We start from the raw sequence: 20,530 nt of genomic DNA, 5'->3' as shown, positions 1-20,530 counted from the left end.
AGACTCACCTGTGTTTATTGGCGTTAGCGAGTTAGCATAGAGCTACCACGCATTCTGCTTCAAAGCAGTGTCCTATTTGATGATTCTTTCATACTACAATAGACTCAACAGACAGATTACTCTTTCATACTTTTCATACTACAACAATAGAGAGAAATACTTATGTTCTGGGCTTGACGGTGAGTCTTAAAAGTTTCAACGTGGTCCAGTTGAGCACACCAGGCTTTCAGGTAGGTAGCCAATCCAAGATGGCGCACAGACGTACTTGTTTAATACACTTCTTTTGATGCCTTTAAGGACTGTTCGGGTTTTTCTTGGTAAAGTTATCGTCTAAATAAAAAAAAACATCTAACTAGTTACCTGCTAATCTATAAAATAAGTGTTCAAATATATATGTTCAATAATATAATAATATATATGTTCAAATAAGTTGTCCCCAAGGGGATTCACTACGACGGGACACTGGTGTGGACGAGGGTCAGTGAAAGCATCACCAGCTTTCACACTTGGATGCGGTCTACTGATAGTATTGCTGTGTTTCAATTCGCGCACTTTTCACACTTGAGTGCATTCCAATGCTAAGTACTAACAGGAAGTGGTTGCTAATACATACCTGCATCGTCATTTCCGGTAAATACGACACTAATGGATTTGGGACAACACTACACGGTCAAACGTCCCGCACTCGGAAACTTAAGTACACAGTACTGTTTACTTATTGACGTGAAAATACGGAAGCGCGACAGTAAAAACACGGAGCTAAATAGCTTCCGTTTGTGGAAACTTATTCACTTTTTTCAGCAGCCATGAAGCTAACAGCTTTTGTCGCTTTTGTTGTCCTCCACTGAGATTGTCGCTATCCTCCATTACAGTGGTGTCGCTCTTTTGGAGATTGCTATTTGAATGCAAGGTGAGTGGAAAATTGTTGACGTTAGAGATGTTAGCTAATAGTTAGTCATTGCTAAAAGTCTTCATCATAAGCTACCATGAAGTTAAACATGTGTTTACCTGTTGTTTTCCAGGAGCTTTTGTCAAGCAATACTTACCTTCACCTGCCATAATGGAGAACCGGAATGCCATGGGAATATGATTGAGGTTTGCAGTGTTTGTCAATGCGTTGCACTTTTCTTGGAATCAATCTTCCAATCCATGAACTGTTCTCCTAGGGTTGCATCCTGCACCTGCCAGACCATGCAGCATTCCCTATCATCTTCTTCATGGAATCTGTGAGTAGCATTCCGAATGTCCGAATGAGGTAAAATTAAAATGAAACACGGATGTACTTTAGAAGAGTCTATCCTCTTAAAAAAAAAAAACTTATTTTGTCAACTATATAACATAAGTGAGTAATAAGTCATGCATAGTGGTGGTAGAGTCACGGTCTAGGGCTACAGGAGTGCCGCCGGCACTGGGGAGCTGCGGTTCCATCATGTCTTTTGACACCGCAGACTGATGCACTCCAACGCTGCCATAACGAGAGCGCTGAGCCCCGCCCACCACCAAGACTCAACGCCATGTTTAATTTTGCTATGCATGTTTCTTGACAGTTTGTTGCATGAATGATGAATAACAAATGCAAGACAGAAATGATGCAAAATTCCCAAAACAGAAAAAAAACACCCAGTTAAACAACTACATGAGAGAAATACTGCAAGCTAGGAGAGTTTGTGTGTGTTATTGGAATTTGCATCCTTTCTCTTTTTATATTTGTCATATTTTATCAAAAAACGTGCAGCATTCATGTCATTGCAGCAGTATCCCATTGCATTATGGGTGATTTCTGTCATAGGACTGTGAGGTCAGGTTTGCCCCAGCCGGCCACTGTAGTTAGTACGTAAAAAAAAAAAAAAAAATCTAGCATAATTGCATAAGGTTTCATGCAAACACAATATGCGTTAATGAGGTCAATATTGTGGTCCATTAAATTAAACATAGTGTAATACATGATGCGGCCACAAGGGGGAGCTTAAACACAGACCGGCCTGTAGAAATAACTCCCTGAGTCAAGTCAATGCCATCATAAACATGCTTCAGTGTTTCTCACAGTGTTTCTCTAATGGTCCTAATAAATAATTTGCATGGTATATGTGTAATATGTCATTTTTATTAACTCATTCATCTCCTTGCGGGAGAGGCACAAGGTGATGAAACACTTCTATGCTAGGACTACGTTATGCTAGCCATAGCATTTCAGTATGTGGAATCAAACTATGGGATGGATTGAGTAAGGAAGTCAAACAATGCACAACGATGAGCCAATTCAAGTGAAACTTGAGTCTTTGTTGAGTACCCATGAGTCAGAAACCCGAGTCTTGTCGAGTATCCGTAAGTCATTGAAACTTGAGTCTTTGTCTAGTACCCATGAGCCAGAAACCCAAGTCTTTTCGAGTATCCACAAATCAGTGAAACTTGAGTCTTTGTCCAGTACCCATGAGTCAGAAACTTGAGTCATTTCGAGTATCCCTAATTCAGTGAAACTTGAGTCTTTGTCTAGTACCCATGAGTCAGAAACCCAAGTCTTGTCGAGTATCCATAAGTCAGTGAAACTTGAGTCTTTGTCTAGTACCCATGAGTCAGAAACCCAAGTCTTTTCGAGTATCCATAAGTCAGTGAAACTTAAGTCTTTGTCTAGTACCCATGAGTCAGAAACCCAAGTCTTGTCAAGTATCCATAAATCAGTGAAACTTGAGTCTTTGTCTAGTACCCATGAGTCAGAAACCTGAGTCTTTTCGAGTATCCATAAATCAGTGAAACTTGAGTCTTTGTCTAGTACCCATGAGTCAGAAACCCAAGTCTTTTCGAGTATCCATAAGTCAGTGAAACTTAAGTCTTTGTCTAGTACCCATGAGTCAGAAACCCAAGTCTTGTCAAGTATCCATAAATCAGTGAAACTTGAGTCTTTGTCTAGTACCCATGAGTCAGAAACCCAAGTCTTGTAGAGTATCCATAAGTCAGTGAAACTTGAGTCTTTGTCTAGTGCTCATGAGTCAGAAACTTGAGTCATTTCGAGTATCCATAAGTCAGTGAAACATGAGTCTTTGTTTAGTACCCATGAGTCAGAAACCCGAGTCTTGTCGAGTATCCATAAGTCAGTGAAACTTGAGTCGTTGTCTAGTACCCATGAGTCAGAAACCCAAGTCTTGTCGAGTATCTATAAGTCAGTGAAACTTGAGTCTTTGTCTAGTACCCATGAATCAGGAACTCGAGTCTTTTCGAGTTTCCATAAGTCACTGAAACTTGAGTCTTTGTCTAGTACCCATGAGTCAGAAACCCGAGTCTTTTCGAGTATCCATAAGTCACTGAAACTTGAGTCTTTGTCTAGTACCCATGAGTCAGAAACCCGAGTCTTTTTGAGTATTCATAAGTCAGTGAAACTTGAGTCTTTGTCCACTACCCATGAGTGAGAAACCCAAGTTTTGTCGAGTATCCGTAAGTCAGTGAAACCTGAGTCTTTGTCTAGTACCCATGAGTCAGGAACTCGAGTCTTTTCGAGTTTCCATAAGACACTGAAATTTGAGTCTTTGTCTCGTGCTCATGAGTCAGAAACTTGAGTCTTTGTCTAGTATCCATGAGTCAGAAACCAGAGTCTTTGTCTCGTGCTCATGAGTCAGAAACCCGAGTCTTTTTGAGTATCCGTAAGTCAGTGAAACTTGAGTCTTCGTCTAGTACCCATGAGTCAGAATCTCCAGTCTTCATCAAATGCCTTTGAGTCAATGACATTCGATTCTTTGTCCATGACTAAAAAAAACAAAAAACATGAGTATTCATTGAGTACCCGTGAATAAGTGAATCTTGAGTCTTCCGGTACCCGTGGGTTAGTGAAACTTGAATCATTGTCTGCTACCTGTGAGTCAGAAACACAAGTCTTTGACGAGTACCCGTAAGTCAGTGAAACTCGAAACAAAATTTGTTGAGTAAATGTTGAGTTAGAAACTTTTTTTTGCCGAGTACCCGTCATTAAAACGCGAGTCTTCGTTGAGGACCTATGATTCAACAAGTCAAGTTTTCATCCAGTACCCGTGAGTCCGTGAAAACTCCACTCGCAGGCTAAGTTTTAGTGACCCGTTTGTGAATCAGTTGCGTTTTCCACGGGTATGAATACATTTATACAAATGCAGTTAAAGTAACAGTTGCACAATTAATGACGTATGAACTGTTTTGTTTTTTTTTCATTGACGCTAGTAGTAGCAGGTGACGTTAGAGACAATGAAGTACCAACAACGACATTAATTTCCATATCATTTATTGGCATTTTCCCCACATGGTACACCCTGGCCTCCCGAAAATCATTTGGTTTTTAAAATGCAAAAGCTTTCAGAGTGGTAGATCTACTGTATACTTTAAAGTATATTTGATCTTTCGGCTCCAGAACATTTTTTTTTTTTTTTTTTTTTACAGTACTTTGTCCTGGACAGACAGACATGTAGGAATAAATAGCTTTCGAGAAGTTTGCACGACATGATCAACATGAATGATGATGGCTCAACACAAAAAGTGATCGAGCGCAGGAACACCCGTGTACACGTTTATTGGAATACTTTTTTTTTGGCACTGATGTTTTCGTGTCAAGAACCACTGTGCTGAGTTCAACTCGCCCGTATTTTTCAAAGTCAAATCATGACCCTTTTTTTCTGAGAAAAAGGGATTTAAAAAAATAAAGACGAGAAAATTAAAAAAATTACGACTTTATTCTCATAATGACTTGATTCTCGTCATACTTTTGTCTCTTATTTACTGTAAATTTACAAGAAAAAACTTGTAACAACCAAGTATTAAAATAATCTGTGATTTCAAGAATACCCAAAATTTTTATTTAAAATTTTTTTACAGATTCTGAGAATAAAGTCATAATTTTTTTACATTACTCTTGGAATTTTTTCAAGCATAAGAATAAAGTCATAAATAAGTAGTAAATTGTACATTTTCCAAATTAAAAAAAATTCTGAGATTTTAAGAATAAAGTCGTAAATTTACTTCTCATAACATGACTTGATTCTCGTACTATTACAATTTTTTTTCTCTTTTTTTCCTGTAAATTTACAAGAAAAAATTCCCAACAACCAAGTATTAAAATAATCTGTGATTTCAAGAATAAAATTGTAAATGTACCCCAAAATTTTATTTAAAAATGTTACTGATTTTGAGAATTTGGGGGATTTTTTTTAGCACAAGAATAAAGTTAAAATAAAAATAATAATTTATAAAATAAAATCTGAGATTTTCAGAAGAATAATGTCATTTACTAATTTGCTCGTCTTTATTTTTGAAATCTTTTGAGACTTATTTTTATGAGAAAAAAGTCATAAATTTACGACTATTCTCCTAACATGACTTGATTCTCGTAATATTACATTTTTTTTTCTCTTTTTTCCTGTAAATTTACTCGAAAAAATTGTAATGACCAAGTATTAAAATAATCTGTGATTTCAAGAATAAAATTGTAAATTTACCCCAAAATTTAATTAAAAAATGTTACTGATTTTGGGGATTTTTTTTCGAACATAAGAATAAAGTAGTAAATTGTAAATTTTTCACAAAATAAAAATAAAATCTGAGATTTTGTGAAAAATAAAGTCATATATTTACTAATTTCCTCGTCTTGATTTTTGAAATCCTTCGAGACTTATTCTTATAACAAAAGTCATAAATTTATGACTATTCTCATAACATGACTTGATTTTTTTTTTTAATTTTCTCTTTTTTCCTGTAAATTTACAAGAAAAAAAAATTAATGACCAATTATTAAAATAATCTGCAATTTAAAAAAAAAATGTAAATTTACCACAAAATTCAATAAAACAAAATTACACATTTTGAGTAAATTTTTGACATTACTCTTGCAATTTTTTCGGGAATAAGAGTAAATAAGTAAGTAAAGTAGTAAATAAAGTCGTAAATTTACAACCTTATTCTCTAACCTTATTAAAAGTGGTAAATTTGCGAATTTTTTTTTTTTTTAAGGAGGCCCGTTTTTTAGAATTGCAATCTATTTTTGGACTCGGCATCTGAAATACAGTCCAATGGTCCTTGAACATCACGCGCCAACACCCTAAATATAAGGCTGATCAATACAACTCACTAGTGTTTTCTACCACCGCCTGACCAGGAAGTGTGGTGCTGGCTTACTTCCTGGTCTTTCTACCTGTGTGTTGACCACAAATACTGATCTAGACGGGACACACCTACACACACACGGACGCAAAGAGCTCCTCAAACACTCGGCTATCGGATGATTAAAACGGTGGAGCGCTACTAAGTGGCACAAAAATCGAAGAAATTACTAGTGTAGAAATGTAGCATCGTAGGCTGGCAGATGTGTGTATGTGTGTGTGTGGGATTCTAACACCGTTGGCACACATTTATCCCGGTCAAGCACTTTACTACCAAATAAGACAATCAGTTTGAATTACAGTTATTTCTTTCAGCAACTTTCACACCTGTGCTCCTTTTTTTTTTATGATTATTTTTTTTTTAACCGAGTGTACCTGTGGGCTGGGCAGGAAATGGTTCCCCACTAAAAAAGTAGCAATAAATAGGTTGAACCATAAACTACATGAAACTACATTCATTTTTATTTTAAAGGCACTAGAGTTAATGCATTGTGGGTCATTTCCAACAAGTCATGATAGAGCAGAGCGTTTCCCATCAAATAGTGGGGGGGGGCTAATAAGTTGGGGGGGGGGGGGGGGGGCTACGACTCGTAACATTTCTTCAAGATTGGCAGGTCTGTTAGTGTATTTAGTGCTGCTGGTGCCTGCAACTGATACAGTGGTTTGTACAAATAAATACATCTATATCAAACAATTATAATAATAATATTTTATATATTTTGTTCATTTGATGACAACAAAAATAGATCATAAGAGTTTAATTTAAGAGCTTATACCGCACCATTTCCGTGTGTTTTTTTTATTTATTTATTTTTTACAATAGCCAATCATTATCATAATCGTTGTCATTATATTTGTCCAAACAAAGGTACCGTTAGTTTTGCTGAAAAAATAAGGATGGTGTAATAATTTAGTCCATAACTGTAGTTATTACTGTACTATTTCATCATATTTTATGATACATTTTATTTTTAACATTTATATTTTTTTACAGTGTGAATACCCCATAATAATTAATAACTAAATAATGTAAAGTCAAATGTTAACATTCTATATAATAATTAGTTATGGCCGATATTGCCCAACTCTCAATTTCCGATACCAATATGTATAAAATGTTGTGTTGCTGCTGGATGTTCACAGTATCCGAGTGATAATCAATTAATTAATTAAGAGACGGCCGAGGGTGGAATCGAACTCGGGTCTCCTAGCTGTGTGGCCTCTGTGCGAACCACTCATCCTACGTAATAATGTATGTAATTATTCATTCATTCATTTTCTACCGCTTTTTCCTCACAAGGGTCGCGGGGGTGCTGGAGCCTATCCCAGCTGTCTTCGGGCGAGAGGCGGGGTACTAGGCGGGGATATTTGGAGTCACCAATTAATTAATTAATTAATTAAGAGATGGCCGAGGGTGGAATCGAACTATGGTCTCCTAGCTGTGCCGCCCTGGTTCAGTATATTTTTCATCAAAATAGTAGTCATGCCAAAATGTTGTGTTGCTGCTGGATGTTCACAGTATCCGAGTTATACTGTGATACTGATTTTTGGAGTCGCCAATTAATTAATTAATTAATTAATTAAGAGATGGCCGAGTGTGGAATCGAACTCTGGTCTCCTAGCTGTGAAGCCCTGGTTCAGTATATTTTTCATCAAAATAGTAGTCATTCCAAAATGTTGTGTTGCTGCTGGATGTTCACAGTATCCGAGTGATACTGTGATACTGATATTTGGAGCCGCCAATTAATTAAGAGATGGCAGAGGGTGGAATCGAACTCGGGTCTCCTAGCTGTGCAGCCCTGGTTCAGTGTATTTTTCATCAAAATAGTAGTCATTCCAAAATGTTGTGTTGCTGCTGGATGTTCACAGTACTGTGATACTGATGTTTGGAGTCGGCAATTAATTAATTAATTAATTAATTAATTCGATTAATTAATTAATTAAGCGATGGACGAGGGTGGAATCGAACTCTGGTCTCCTAGCTGTGTGGCCTCGGCGCTAACCACACAACTTATGTAATAATGTATGTAATTAATTAATCTATAATGTATTTTTTATTTATAGTAAAAAAAAATCATACATTCTAATTTAAAATAATTTTAAATAAGTTAAAATAATTTTAAAATAAGGGGCATTTTCTGCATAATTTTGATGTATTTTTTTAAATAAAAGTATTTAAATCTGGAAATAAATATGTTAAAATATAATTTTAAAAATGTGACTCTGTACAATAATATGGTTTAAGGCCAAAGGCAATTAGGATCATTTTTCATCTTGTTGGCTTTACTGATGCTCGACAAGCCAATCAAGCACATTTTGTGCAAAAACAAGTTAAGACCGTTATTGGCATAATCATAAACCCATTTATAACATCATTTTTTTTTTAACTAGTTCCAAGAAACGGGTCCTTTTCCTGCCCCGCCTTCAGGTACCCGGTTGCTGTATTCATGACGTGGAGACCTACAGTGCGGTGAAGCCCTTTGGAAACACATTTAAAAAAAAAAATAAAAGCCGAGCGACAAAAAAAAACGGTAAAGTGCTACTTGCGGACTTGGAGGCACCCTGATCAAATAAGCAAAAATGCTTTTCAAGCACATAAACACAGACGAGACCAGCAAATGTACAACAAAGAAGTGATAAAAGACATACTTTTGAAACAAGGACACCGTTTAAATAAAGGTATAAAAAAAAAAAAAATTAAAAAAAACAATAAAGCTTGGATACAGGTAGTGTCTTCTTTAGTGCTGGATCCGTGTTCTGCTACAAGCTGGTTTGACGATTGCTTTAGATGCCGAATTTAAAGGGTTTCACTTCAAAATTCCGCCAATTCCGCCAACTCCGCCAACTCCGCCTCCCGGGATAAGTCCAACAAGGAAGAAGGAATTCCGGGAATACATCCACGCTACATTCCGTTTGACTTTTTCAACACCCTGAGGTCTAGTCTAGGTCCGTTGATTCTCTGGCTGCTCCTCAACAATCACTTCAAAACATTCAAATTCCGAAAAAATCCCCCCCCCCCCCCAAAAAAAATGGACTCTCCGATTCTAAATGGTGCAAAAATAATTCCGAGACCCTTGTGTCCGATTGTTACAGTAGTTTAAAAGGAAGACGTTTCTTTTACCTTTCGTTCTGGAAGGGGCGTCGCCTCGGCGTTACTCTTCTTCCATGGACGCTCCCAAGTGAGGCTCCCAAAGCATGATGGGAAATAAACTTACTAGGCACCCGAATATGAAATGAAAAAAAAAGGGGGGGGCGAGCGTCCCTCCGTCTACAGAGAGGCTGTCTCCAGTGTAAAGGGACCGTGGTGATTTTACAGACTTTATTGGTAAATAAGGGCCCGCCCTGCCGCCCGCTCCGTGCTGCTGTGTCTTCAAAGGCAGGGGGCGGGTTGTGCTGGTTGTCATGTGACCTCTGCGTCCGCCCGGACCGGGTCTATGACGGTGGGCGCTCTGCGACGTCAGACTCAAGTCCCATCAAGGCCCATAAAGGATGAGGTGAAGGTGGGCGGTACCTGGTACCGGTGTCCGGGGACGTCGACGGGGAAGGCGAGTCCCGGTGCCGCTCCACCCCCGACTGGGGGTCATCCTCGAGTGGACTTTCCAAGTCAGAGTCCAATTCCTCGTCCTCTTCTTCTTCTTCCAGTGTGAGTTCAAACTGGAACTTGTCCCCGCTTAGACCCGAAGCGGGGTTAGGACCCGCTACACACCCGGTTCCTCCTGGTCTGACCTCGGCGTGGGGCTCCTCGGGGCTGGACGGTGAGGGGCTACGAGGGATCATGCTCTGGTACCACTCTCTGTTGTCCTCCAGCGTGTCCAGGATGTCCTGAGCGTCGGGGTGCACCAGGTCCGCCCACGTCTCCCACAGTGGGTGTACGATGTAGTCGATGAAACCCACCTAGCAAACACAAACGTCAGAAACGACCTGTCCGCATTTGTAAATAAGAGATTAGCTTCCTGTTCTACTGTAACTCCGTACAGTAGATGGTATCGGAAGTCTGCTTCTTAACACGCATGGTCTACCAGAGAATAAGAAGACGTAGCAGGATGGATCAGTGTGGTTTCAGTTGGTTGTCATTTTTCACTTGTGAACTTCATATACGTACGCATGTATATATTTTGATATATATATTATAATATACAAGTGGTCAGCGTGATTGTGATTAATCACATTTTGTCTGTAATTAACTCGCAATTAATCGTATTTAATCACAGATGGGAAAAAAAATAAAAAAGATGACGTAATGTCTGTTTTGGTCAAGTAGTTTGAAAAATAAATTACCCGCAAAAAATTAGACTTATACTCCAGTGCGACTTATGTATGTTTTTTTTCTACCTAATTATGCATTTTTGGCCTTGTGCGACTTATACTCCGGAGCGACTTATGTATGTTTTTTTCTACCTAATTATGCATTTTTGGCTTTGTGCGACTTATACTCTGGAGCGACTTATGTATGTTTTTTTTCTACCTAAATATGCATTTTTGGCCTTGTGCTACTTATACTCCAGAGCGACTTATGTATGTTTTTTTTTCTACCTAGTTATGCATTTTTGGCCTTGTGCGACTTATACTCTGGAGCGACTTATGTATGTTTTTTTTTTCTACCTAATTATGTATTTTTGGCTTTGTGCGACTTATACTCTGGAGCGACTTATGTATGTTTTTTTTTTCTACCTAATTATGCATTTTTGGCCTTGTGCAACTTATACTGTGGAGCAACTTATGTATGTTTTTTTCTACCTAATTATGAATTTTTGGCCCTGACGCGACTTATACTCCGGAGCGACTTATGTATGTTTTTTTCTACCTAATTATGTATTTTTGGCTTTGTGCGACTTATACTCCGGAGCGACTTATGTATGTTTTTTTTCTACCTAATTATGTATTTTTGGCTTTGTGCGACTTATACTCTGGTGCGACTTATGTATGTTTTTTACTACCTAATTATGTATTTTTGGCCTTGTGCGACTTATACTCCGGAGCGACTTATGTATGTTTTTTTTCTACCTAATTATGTATTTTTGGCTTTGTGCGACTTATACTCCGGAGCGACTTATGTATGTTTTTTTTTTACCTAATTATGTATTTTTGGCCTTGTGCGACTTATGTATGTTTTTTTTCTACCTAATTATGCATTTTTGGCTTTGTGCGACTTATACTCTGAAGCGACTTATGTATGGTTTTTTTTTCTACCTAATTATGCATTTTTGGCCTTGTGCAACTTATACTGTGGAGCGACTTATGTATGTTTTTTTTTCTACCTAATTATGTATTTTTGGCTTTGTGCGACTTATACTCCGGAGCGACTTATGTATGTTTTTTTTCTACCTAATTATGTATTTTTGGCCTTGTGTGACTTATACTCCGGAGCGACTTATGTATGTTTTTTTTCGACCTAATTTTGCATTTTTGGCCTTGTGCAACTTATATTCCGGAGCGACTTATAGTCCAGAAAATACGGTACTTATGTATGTACATGTCTTAACTTTTCACACACAGCCATTGGCAGCACCTTATGCATGAACACATTCCTAATACATGCATATGCAAAACTCTAGTGATGTAAACATGAACTGCATGTTTGCATATTTGCATGTAATGAACAATGTTAGCATTCATTCATTCATTTTCTACCGCTTATCCTCATATCGTCAGTATTTTTTTTTGTTGAGTATTCATCTAGTGGCAAATCCCCCAACAACAAAAAGTCATGTTATATTCAAGATTGATATATAACTAGATTTTTTATGCCACTCATTAGATGATGGATGTCATGAGATAAACGCCAATCATTTCCAACTGTATTCCAGATTGTGCTACCTGGCTCTTTTCAATGGAGGCGTTGTGTTTGTCGCACATGGGACTGATCTCCATTCCCTTATCGCGTTCCCTGTCTCCCTGTGTGAAGAACTCCACCATGATGCGGTCCGTCCACTGTCGGTAAAGTTCCAGAGGCTTGGTCGGGTTGCTCAGGTCGGCACAATGAACCATGTTCTGAAGAACCTGAAGGAGACACGCAGTTCAAAAACTGTAGTCATTCAAGACAACAAATGTAACCACCCGGTAACAGTACAGTATTTGTCCACTAGGGGGCAGCATTTATACAGATTTCACATTCAGTGGCTTTGTTATTTTTCAGAAAACAATTGAAAAACCTTTTTTTTTGGACAGGACTCTAACCTGGATTCGGTCCGAGTAGTTGTCCAGAAGGAGAACTCCCAAGCTGGTGACTTTTTTGGTCTCCACCATTGTCTTCATGTCCGCCAAGAAGTTCATATGTTTGGACATATCTGTGGCTAGCACCTGTTGAAGACATACAGAGTACTTATTGTATATTCAAGTACTAAATTTACCATCACTTGCTTTTTCATGGGATTCTATGAATGCTGGGAAATTCTGGCTCCATTTTTTTCTATTTATTAATGTCCAAGCCGCACGTGATTGGGCGACGTCATCGTGTTCATTCGCCACCGCGTGTAAAAATATAATGTTTGAGTTCATGAAAAATAGTAACAAGCAAAACCTTATATTTTTCATCAAAATAGTAGTCATGCCAAAATGTTGTGTTGCTGCTGGATGTTCACAGTATCCGAGTGATACTGTCGTGGGGGTGCTGGAGCCTATCCCAGCTGTCTTCGGGTCAGCCAATCACAGGGCACATATAGACAAACAACCAATCACACTCACATTCATACCTATGGACAATTTGGAGTCGCTAATTAACCTAGCATGTTTTTGGAATGTGGGAGGAAACCCGGAGAAAACCCACGCATGCACGGGGAGAACATGCAAACTCCACAGAGAGATAGCCGAGGGTGGAATTGAACTCCGGTTTTCTCCGGGTACTCCGGTTTCCTCCCGCATTCCAAAAACATGCTAGGTTAATTAGCGACTCCAAATTGTCCATAGGTATGAATGTGAGTGTGAATGGTTGTTTGTCTATATGTGCCCTGTGATTGGCTGGCCACCAGTCCAGGGTGAACCCCGCCTCTCTCGCCTGAAGACAGCTGGGATAGGCTCCAGCATACCCTCACAATCCTAGTGAGGATAAGCGGCATAGAAACTTCCAAGAAGAAAGTTGAAATAGTTAACAGAACTGGAAAATCAGCTGTAATTTTGCAAGAATAAAGTCAAAATATTGTGAAAAAAATGGCAATTTGACGAGAATAAACTCGTAATATTATGAAAAAAATAATGTCATTTTAGAAGCAATGACTGGAAATATTAAAGAATATTCTTCAAAGTTGTAAAATTATAAAATAGATTTGTAATTTTTTGAAAATTTGGTTGGGGAAAAAGTTCTAATATTATGTGAATAAAATCATAATATTACTAAAATAATTTTTTGAAGAAAGTTGAAATATTTGGAAAATTAAAAAAAAACATTTAAAAAAATTTTGGAAGAAAAACTATGTATTAAGCATTGAAAAAGTCCCAAAAAGATGACATAATAATTGTCCATAGGTATGAATGTGAGTGTGAATGGTTGTTTGTCTATATGTGCCCTGTGATTGGCTGGCCACCAGTCCAGGGTGTACCCCGCCTTTTGCCTGAAGTCAGCTGGGATAGGCTCCAGCACCCCCACGACCCTCGTGAGGAAAAAGCAGTAAAAAATCAATGAATGAATGAATGTTGTGGTGTAGCGATTAGGTGTTAATTCAAAGATTAACTGGGGTTAACTGGGTTGGTGGATTGGTCCACACTGAAGGCCCCACATGCCCGGGCACGCCAATACCGATGCTACTAAAACATCCTCACCATGTCGATCACCATCTTGCGAAGGGAATCTCGCTGTTTCTTGCTGAGGTTCTGGAAGATGTCACAGTTGTCCCCTTGGAGCAGTTTGAAGCCCACGGCGAGGTGATGGTTCTCCAGCACTGAGGCATCGTTGTACATTAACGCCAGCTCAGAACCTGCGAAGGCCCAGGTGGAAGTTGGAAGTACAAGAATAGTTTACTGTCTTTTACAGTAATATACACTAATAAATCATCACTGTCACAATAATTACTTTTAAAAATATGCATATTCAAACAAACATTGCATATTGAGTACCTAAATTTTGGTCACACTGGTCACCAAGTGTCAGTAATGTTCAATAAGATACACAAGCACCAGATTTGATCGCCGGAACAACATCCGTTTATTGCACGTTTGAATTATCTCACAGCAGCCACAATAATCTATACCACGCTAAATAATATTAATACAATAAATAATAATATAATACAATAATGCTAAACCACGCCATGCTAAAACTCGACTCTGAAACCCCCAACGTCCATGCTACCTAAATTTACAGAGTATAAGTCACATTCATGTCTTAAATGGCTTATTTTCTGTTATTATGACTACTATATTTGGGTAATACAAGTGACTAAAGGTGACTATAGGGGTGTTATTTCATGTCTAGAGGGCTCTAATAATGTAAAGAAAATCATACTTTTACCCTTAGATGCATAAGTGGGTCAAAAATGACCCGGTCAGGTTGTTTTCTTGAAATATCTTTGTAATGAAAATTTTTTATCATTTCATATTCCAGGTATTCCTCAAAAATCATGTTTTTAATATCATGCCATTCACATTTTTAACTTATTTTTCATACATTTTAAGAAATTTTAGTTTTTGTGTTACTACCCCAACCTTCCATAAGTGGGTCAAAAATGACCCGGTCAGGTTGTTTTCTTGAAATATCTTCATAATGAAATTTTTTAGCATTTCATAATACAGGTATTCCTCAATTACATTTTCAACTTACCTTTTATACATTTTAAGAAATTTTAGTTTTTGTGTTACTACCCCAACCTTCCATAAGTGGGTCAAAAATGACCCGGTCAGGTTGTTTTCTTGAAATATCTTTGTAATGAAAATTTTTTTAGCATTTCATATTCCAGGTATTCCTCAATCACATTTTTAACTTACCTTTTATAAATTTTAAGAAATTTTAGTTTTTGTGTTACTACCCCAACCTTCCATAAGTGGGTCAAAAATGACCCGGTCGGGTTGTTTTCTTGAAATATCTTTGTAATGAAAAATGTTATCATTTCATATTCCAGGTATTCCTCAAAAAACATGTTTTTGATATCATACCATTCACATTTTTAACTTATCTTTTATACATTTTAAGAAATTTTAGTTTTTGTGTTACTACCCCAACCTTCCATAAGTGGGTCAAAAATGACCCGGTCAGGTTGTTTTCTTGAAATATCTTTGTAATGATTTTTTTTTATAATTTCATATTCCAGGTATTCCTCAATCACATTTTTAACTTACCTTTTATACATTTTAAGAAATTTTAGTTTTTGTGTTACTACCCCAACCTTCCATAAGTGGGTCAAAAATGACCCGGTCAGGTTGTTTTCTTGAAATATCTTTGTAATGAAAATTTTTTTAGCATTTCATATTCCAGGTATTCCTAAAAAAACATGTTTTTGATATCATGCCATTCACATTTTTAACTTATCTTTTATATATTTTAAGAAATTTTAGTTTTTGTGTTACTACCCCAACCTTCCATAAGTGGGTCAAAAATGACCCGGTCAGGTTGTTTTCTTGAAATATCTTCATAATGAAATTTTTTCATCATTTCATATTCCAGGTATTCCTCAAAAAACATGTTTTTGATATCATGCCATTCACATTTTTAACTTATTTTTTTATACATTTTAAGAATTTTTTGTTTTTGTGTTACTACCCCAACCTTCCATAAGTGGGTCAAAAATGACCCGGTCAGGTTGTTTTCTTGAAATATCTTCATAATGAAAAATGGTTATCATTTCATATTCCAGGTATTCCTCAAAAAACACGTTTTTGATGTAATGCCGTTCACATTTTTAACTTATCTTTTATACATTTTAAGAAATTTTAGTTTTTGTGTTACTACCCCAACCTTCCATAAGTGGGTCAAAAATGACCCGGTCAGGTTGTTTTCTTGAAATATCTTCGTAATGAAATTTTTTTAGGATTTCATATTCCAGGTATTTCACAATCACATTTTTAACTTACCTTTTATAAATTTTAAGAAATTTTAGTTTTTGTGTTACTACCCCAACCTTCCATAAGTGGGTCAAAAATGACCCGGTCAGGTTGTTTTCTTCAAATATCTTCATAATGAAAATTTTTAATCATTTCATATTCCAGGTATTCCTCAAAAATCATGTTTTTGATATCATGCCATTCACATTTTTAACTTATCTTTTATACATTTTAAGAAATTTTAGTTTTTGTGTTACTACCCCAAACTTCCATAAGTGGGTCAAAAATGACCCGGTCAGGTTGTTTTCTTGAAATATCTTCATAAAGAACATTTTTCATCATTTCATATTCCAGGTATTCCTCAAAAAACATGTTTTTGATATCATGCCATTCACATTTTTAACTTACCTTTTATACATTTTAAGAGATTTTAGTTTTTGTGTTACTACCCCAACCTTCCATAAGTGGGTCAAAAATGACCCGGTCAGGTTGTTTTCTTGAAATATCTTCGTAATGAAAATTTTTAATCATTTCATATTCCAGGTATTCCTCAATCACATTTTTAACTTACCTTTTACAAATTTTAAGAAATTTTAGTTTTTGTGTTACTACCCCAACCTTCCATAAGTGGGTCAAAAATGACCGGGTCAGGTTGTTTTCTTGAAATATCTTTGTAATTAAATTTTTTTTAGCATTTCATATTCCCGGTATTCCTCAAAAAACATGTTTTTGATATCATGCCATTCACATTTTTAACTTATCTTTTATACATTTTAAGAAATTTTAGTTTTTGTGTTACTACCCCAACCTTCCATAAGTGGGTCAAAAATGACCCGGTCAGGTTGTTTTCTTCAAATATCTTCATAATGAAAATTTTTAATCATTTCATATTCCAGGTATTCCTCAAAAATCATGTTTTTGATATCATGCCATTCACATTTTTAACTTACCTTTTATACATTTTAAGAAATTTTAGTTTTTGTGTTACTACCCCAACCTTCCATAAGTGGGTCAAAAATGACCCGGTCAGGTTGTTTTCTTAAAATATCTTCGTAATGAATTTTTTTTTCTGTGCTTTAGGTATGAAAATATTCCATGAATAAATACGGGAAAAAAATATTAATTTATTAATTTATTAATTTATTAATTTATTAATTTATTAATTTATTAATTTATTAATTTATTAATTTATTAATTTTATTAATTTTATTAATTTTATTAATTTAAAAATACCTACTTGTGTTTATCAGGAACTGGTTGGTGACGCCTGGGTGGTCGACATCGTGGATGGCGCTAGCAAACAAAACGGCCATGATCTCTAAATCTGTAAAGACAGCCTGGGAAGAAACACCAAGAGAAGAAGAATTAGAAGTCACGCTAGACAGGAAGTGTTCTCCATGTGTTCTCCTAAATGATCCACGGATTCACCTCCAGAGCCGGCGTGGACAGGAGAACGTGCGTGGACTGCACCACGTCGGCGGCATGGATGTTGTTGTGATAAGCGACATCAGCACGGTAATGGTCCTCTAACGTCATCATGAAGGTGATGAAGGTGTTCATCGGGATTTTAAAGGTTTTTAAAAGTTCTCGTTCCTGTTAGGATTCAAAGAAGAATTTTAACTTCCTTTTTCTTCCCGCTCCTGAAACAATCTTGATCTACTTTCTACCTGGAAGATGGAGAACATTAAAACCGTCAAAGGGCGGTTTCCGGAGAGTTCTGCTATCTTGAATATGTCCAACCCCCAACGGTTAAGGTCCTCAATCTCCTGAGGGAATCAAACGTGACATTTAGAACATATTTTCTTTCTTTCTTCTGTGTTCTTTATTTGGAGACCCACGCCAGCCAGCAGGTTCTCCTGCGGGGTGTTGACTCCAAAACGAGGGATGGAGGTAGATGCCAGGCTGGGGCTCGGTGTGGTCTTTTTCACACCGCTGATCTGTGACATGGGCCTCTTCTTCTTCTCCTTCTCCTTTGGCGGTGGAGACAAGATCTCCACATCGTGTTGTTTCTCTGCAGCGACAACCACACAACCAAAAATTTTAAAAAACTAAATTAAAAAAAATAAAAATTAATAACATAAATTTATAAATAAAATAAATTTGCTAAATACAAAGATGAAGAGTCTTGAACCAGTAATGATGTGCTATATATATCACTATATTGACACTTACTATGGTACCCATTATGGCATTGGATGCTCATATCACCGAGTACTTTGGTATGTGACAAAAAATGTAAAAAATTTAAAAATTTTTTAAAAAACTAAATAAAAATTAATAAAAATTAATACAATAAATTTATATATAAAATAAATTTGCTAAATACAAGGATGAAGAGTCTTGAACCAGTCATGATGTGCTATATATATCACTATATTGACACTTACTATGGTACCCATTATGGCATTGGATGCTCATATCACCGAGTACTTTGGTACGTGACAAAAAACAAAAAAAAAACTAAATAAAAATTAATAAAAAATAATAAAATAAATTTATAAATAAAATAAATAGTATTTCTTTATAAGTCGTAATAAATACAATAAGCGATTTCTAATCGAGTATTTCTTTATAATATTACTGACAGTTGAAAAAAACAGGATAGTCGTAATAAATACAATAAGCGATTTCTAATCGAGTATTTCTTTATAATATTACTGACAGTTGAAAAAACAGGATAGTCGTAATAAATACAGTAAAAATGAGAATGAGAATATTTCAGACATAATGGTGATTAATCATGATTAATTAATTTGAAAAAACAGGATAGTCGTAATACATACAAGAAGCGATTTCTAATCGAGTATTTCTTTATAATATTACTGACAGTTGAATAAAACAGGATAGTCGTAATAAATACAATAAGCGATTTCTAATCGAGTATTTCTTTATAATATTACTGACAGTTGAAAAAACAGGATAGTCGTAATAAATACAGTAAAAATGAGAATGAGAATATTTCAGACATAATGGTGATTAATCATGATTAATTAATTTGAAAAAAACAGGATAGTCGTAATAAATACAATAAGCGATTTCTAATCGAGTATTTCTTTATAATATTACTGAAAGGTGAAAAAACAGGATAGTTGTAATAAATACAACAAGCGATTTCTTTTATTTAAATTAAATTAAATCAAATTAAATTAAATTAAATTAAATTAAATTAAATTAAATTAAATTAAATTAAATTAAATTAAATTAAATTAAATTAGGAAAGCAGGAAGTGAACAAATGTAACAGTTACTGATTGTAAAAGTACCAGATGGAGGGGTAGGATTTAATAAGCTTTGCTTCTTAATATTTCACACATAATGGTGATTAATCATGATTAATTCATTTGGAAAAAAACAGGATAGAGTATTTCTTTATAATATTACGGACGGTTGAAAAAACAGGATAGTCGTAATAAATACAATACACGAGGTCTAATCGAGTATTTTTTTTTACAATATTACTGACAGTTGAAAAAAACAGGATATTCGTAATAAATACAATAAGCGATTTCTAATGGAGTATTTTTTTATAATATTACTGACAGTAGAAATAGTACATAGACAATAAATATTGAATTGATAAGCAGGTCTCTTTTGAATGCACATATTTTTGTAAAAACACTGAACGACTAGCTTATTTTTTTTTTTACTATACTTAATATAAAGATCGTCATCATCATCATCATCATCATCCACCATAGAAATAATGAAAGAGGAAAGCCTGAATATGAATATGACACAAACACGCCGTCTCCATACGCACAGCACGTTTAAAATGACTCATCACTTTTTGTGGAGCCTTAAGATGCGCTAACAGTTTTTTACCAAACGGCTACCAGCTTTAAACCAACATCCAAATAATAATAATAATAATAATAATAAGCAACCACGGCACCGGCATCACACTAGCAACCCCCCTCCCCTCCCCCATTCACCTCTCTCATAGTGCCTCCTTTTCCTCAAACCCGAAACCATGGTGGTCATCTCCGAGCAGCGCCGGTCTTGACGTCGAGGCGGCCATAATATCAAAACCCCGTGTGACTGACAGCTCGCTTCTCAGAGTATCGCTGAGCCGCCATCCTCGCCGCCATCCTCCCCGCCGGGGGCTGATGTCGACCGAGTCTTCTATTGATGCAACATGCCCGCTAATAATATTGCACCCTGTTGCTACGACAACGCAACACAATGTGTCCGGGAATGCTGTCGGTCACAGAACCTCCTTCTTTTTTTTAATATGGAAGGGGAGGGGCGGGGATCACCCCTAATACGCACGAGAAACGGTCGTCTTAAAAACAATACCATTCTAATGATATCTGTTCATAGAAATACATAGAATAGATACTACAAAACTTTTGTTTTAGCATACTACTGTACCATAACAAAACAAGAACTACAGCTGCAGCAATTAATCCACAGTTAATTAATTACCCAGTTAATCACTAACTGATTATTTGT

At 36.2% G+C, this 20,530-nt stretch overlaps 1 protein-coding gene and 1 long non-coding RNA gene across 5 annotated transcripts in view; one reads left to right on the top strand and one right to left on the bottom strand.

The window, feature by feature from the left end:
- The first annotated feature begins 624 nt into the window (after positions 1 to 624).
- Positions 625 to 18,289, top strand: LOC131129265 (uncharacterized). Its single transcript, XR_009129809.1, has 4 exons — positions 625 to 910; positions 1,023 to 1,095; positions 1,167 to 1,226; positions 17,330 to 18,289. It is a non-coding gene; the product is annotated as an uncharacterized LOC131129265 (long non-coding RNA).
- The window catches only part of LOC131129258 (cAMP-specific 3',5'-cyclic phosphodiesterase 4D-like), a 116,128-nt gene continuing 99,824 nt past the window's right edge, over positions 4,227 to 20,530 (bottom strand). For all 4 annotated transcript variants that reach the window (XM_058072584.1, XM_058072585.1, XM_058072588.1 and 1 more), the window contains 8 exons: positions 17,918 to 18,090; positions 17,747 to 17,845; positions 17,508 to 17,672; positions 17,317 to 17,416; positions 13,866 to 14,020; positions 12,288 to 12,410; positions 11,928 to 12,110; positions 4,227 to 10,004 (listed from right to left, as the gene is read on the bottom strand). In XM_058072584.1, coding sequence (XP_057928567.1) covers positions 9,543 to 10,004; positions 11,928 to 12,110; positions 12,288 to 12,410; positions 13,866 to 14,020; positions 17,317 to 17,416; positions 17,508 to 17,672; positions 17,747 to 17,845; positions 17,918 to 18,090 — 1,460 coding nt within the window. In that variant the 3' untranslated portion in view covers positions 4,227 to 9,542. The remainder of the gene's footprint in view (positions 10,005 to 11,927; positions 12,111 to 12,287; positions 12,411 to 13,865; positions 14,021 to 17,316; positions 17,417 to 17,507; positions 17,673 to 17,746; positions 17,846 to 17,917; positions 18,091 to 20,530) is intronic.

Source organism: Doryrhamphus excisus, chromosome 5 (assembly GCF_030265055.1).
Source record: "Doryrhamphus excisus isolate RoL2022-K1 chromosome 5, RoL_Dexc_1.0, whole genome shotgun sequence".
In the NCBI taxonomy this organism is placed as follows: Eukaryota; Metazoa; Chordata; class Actinopteri; order Syngnathiformes; family Syngnathidae; genus Doryrhamphus; species Doryrhamphus excisus.
Note: the sequence above shows the minus strand (reverse complement) of the source record. Positions and strands in the feature narration are given on the sequence as shown.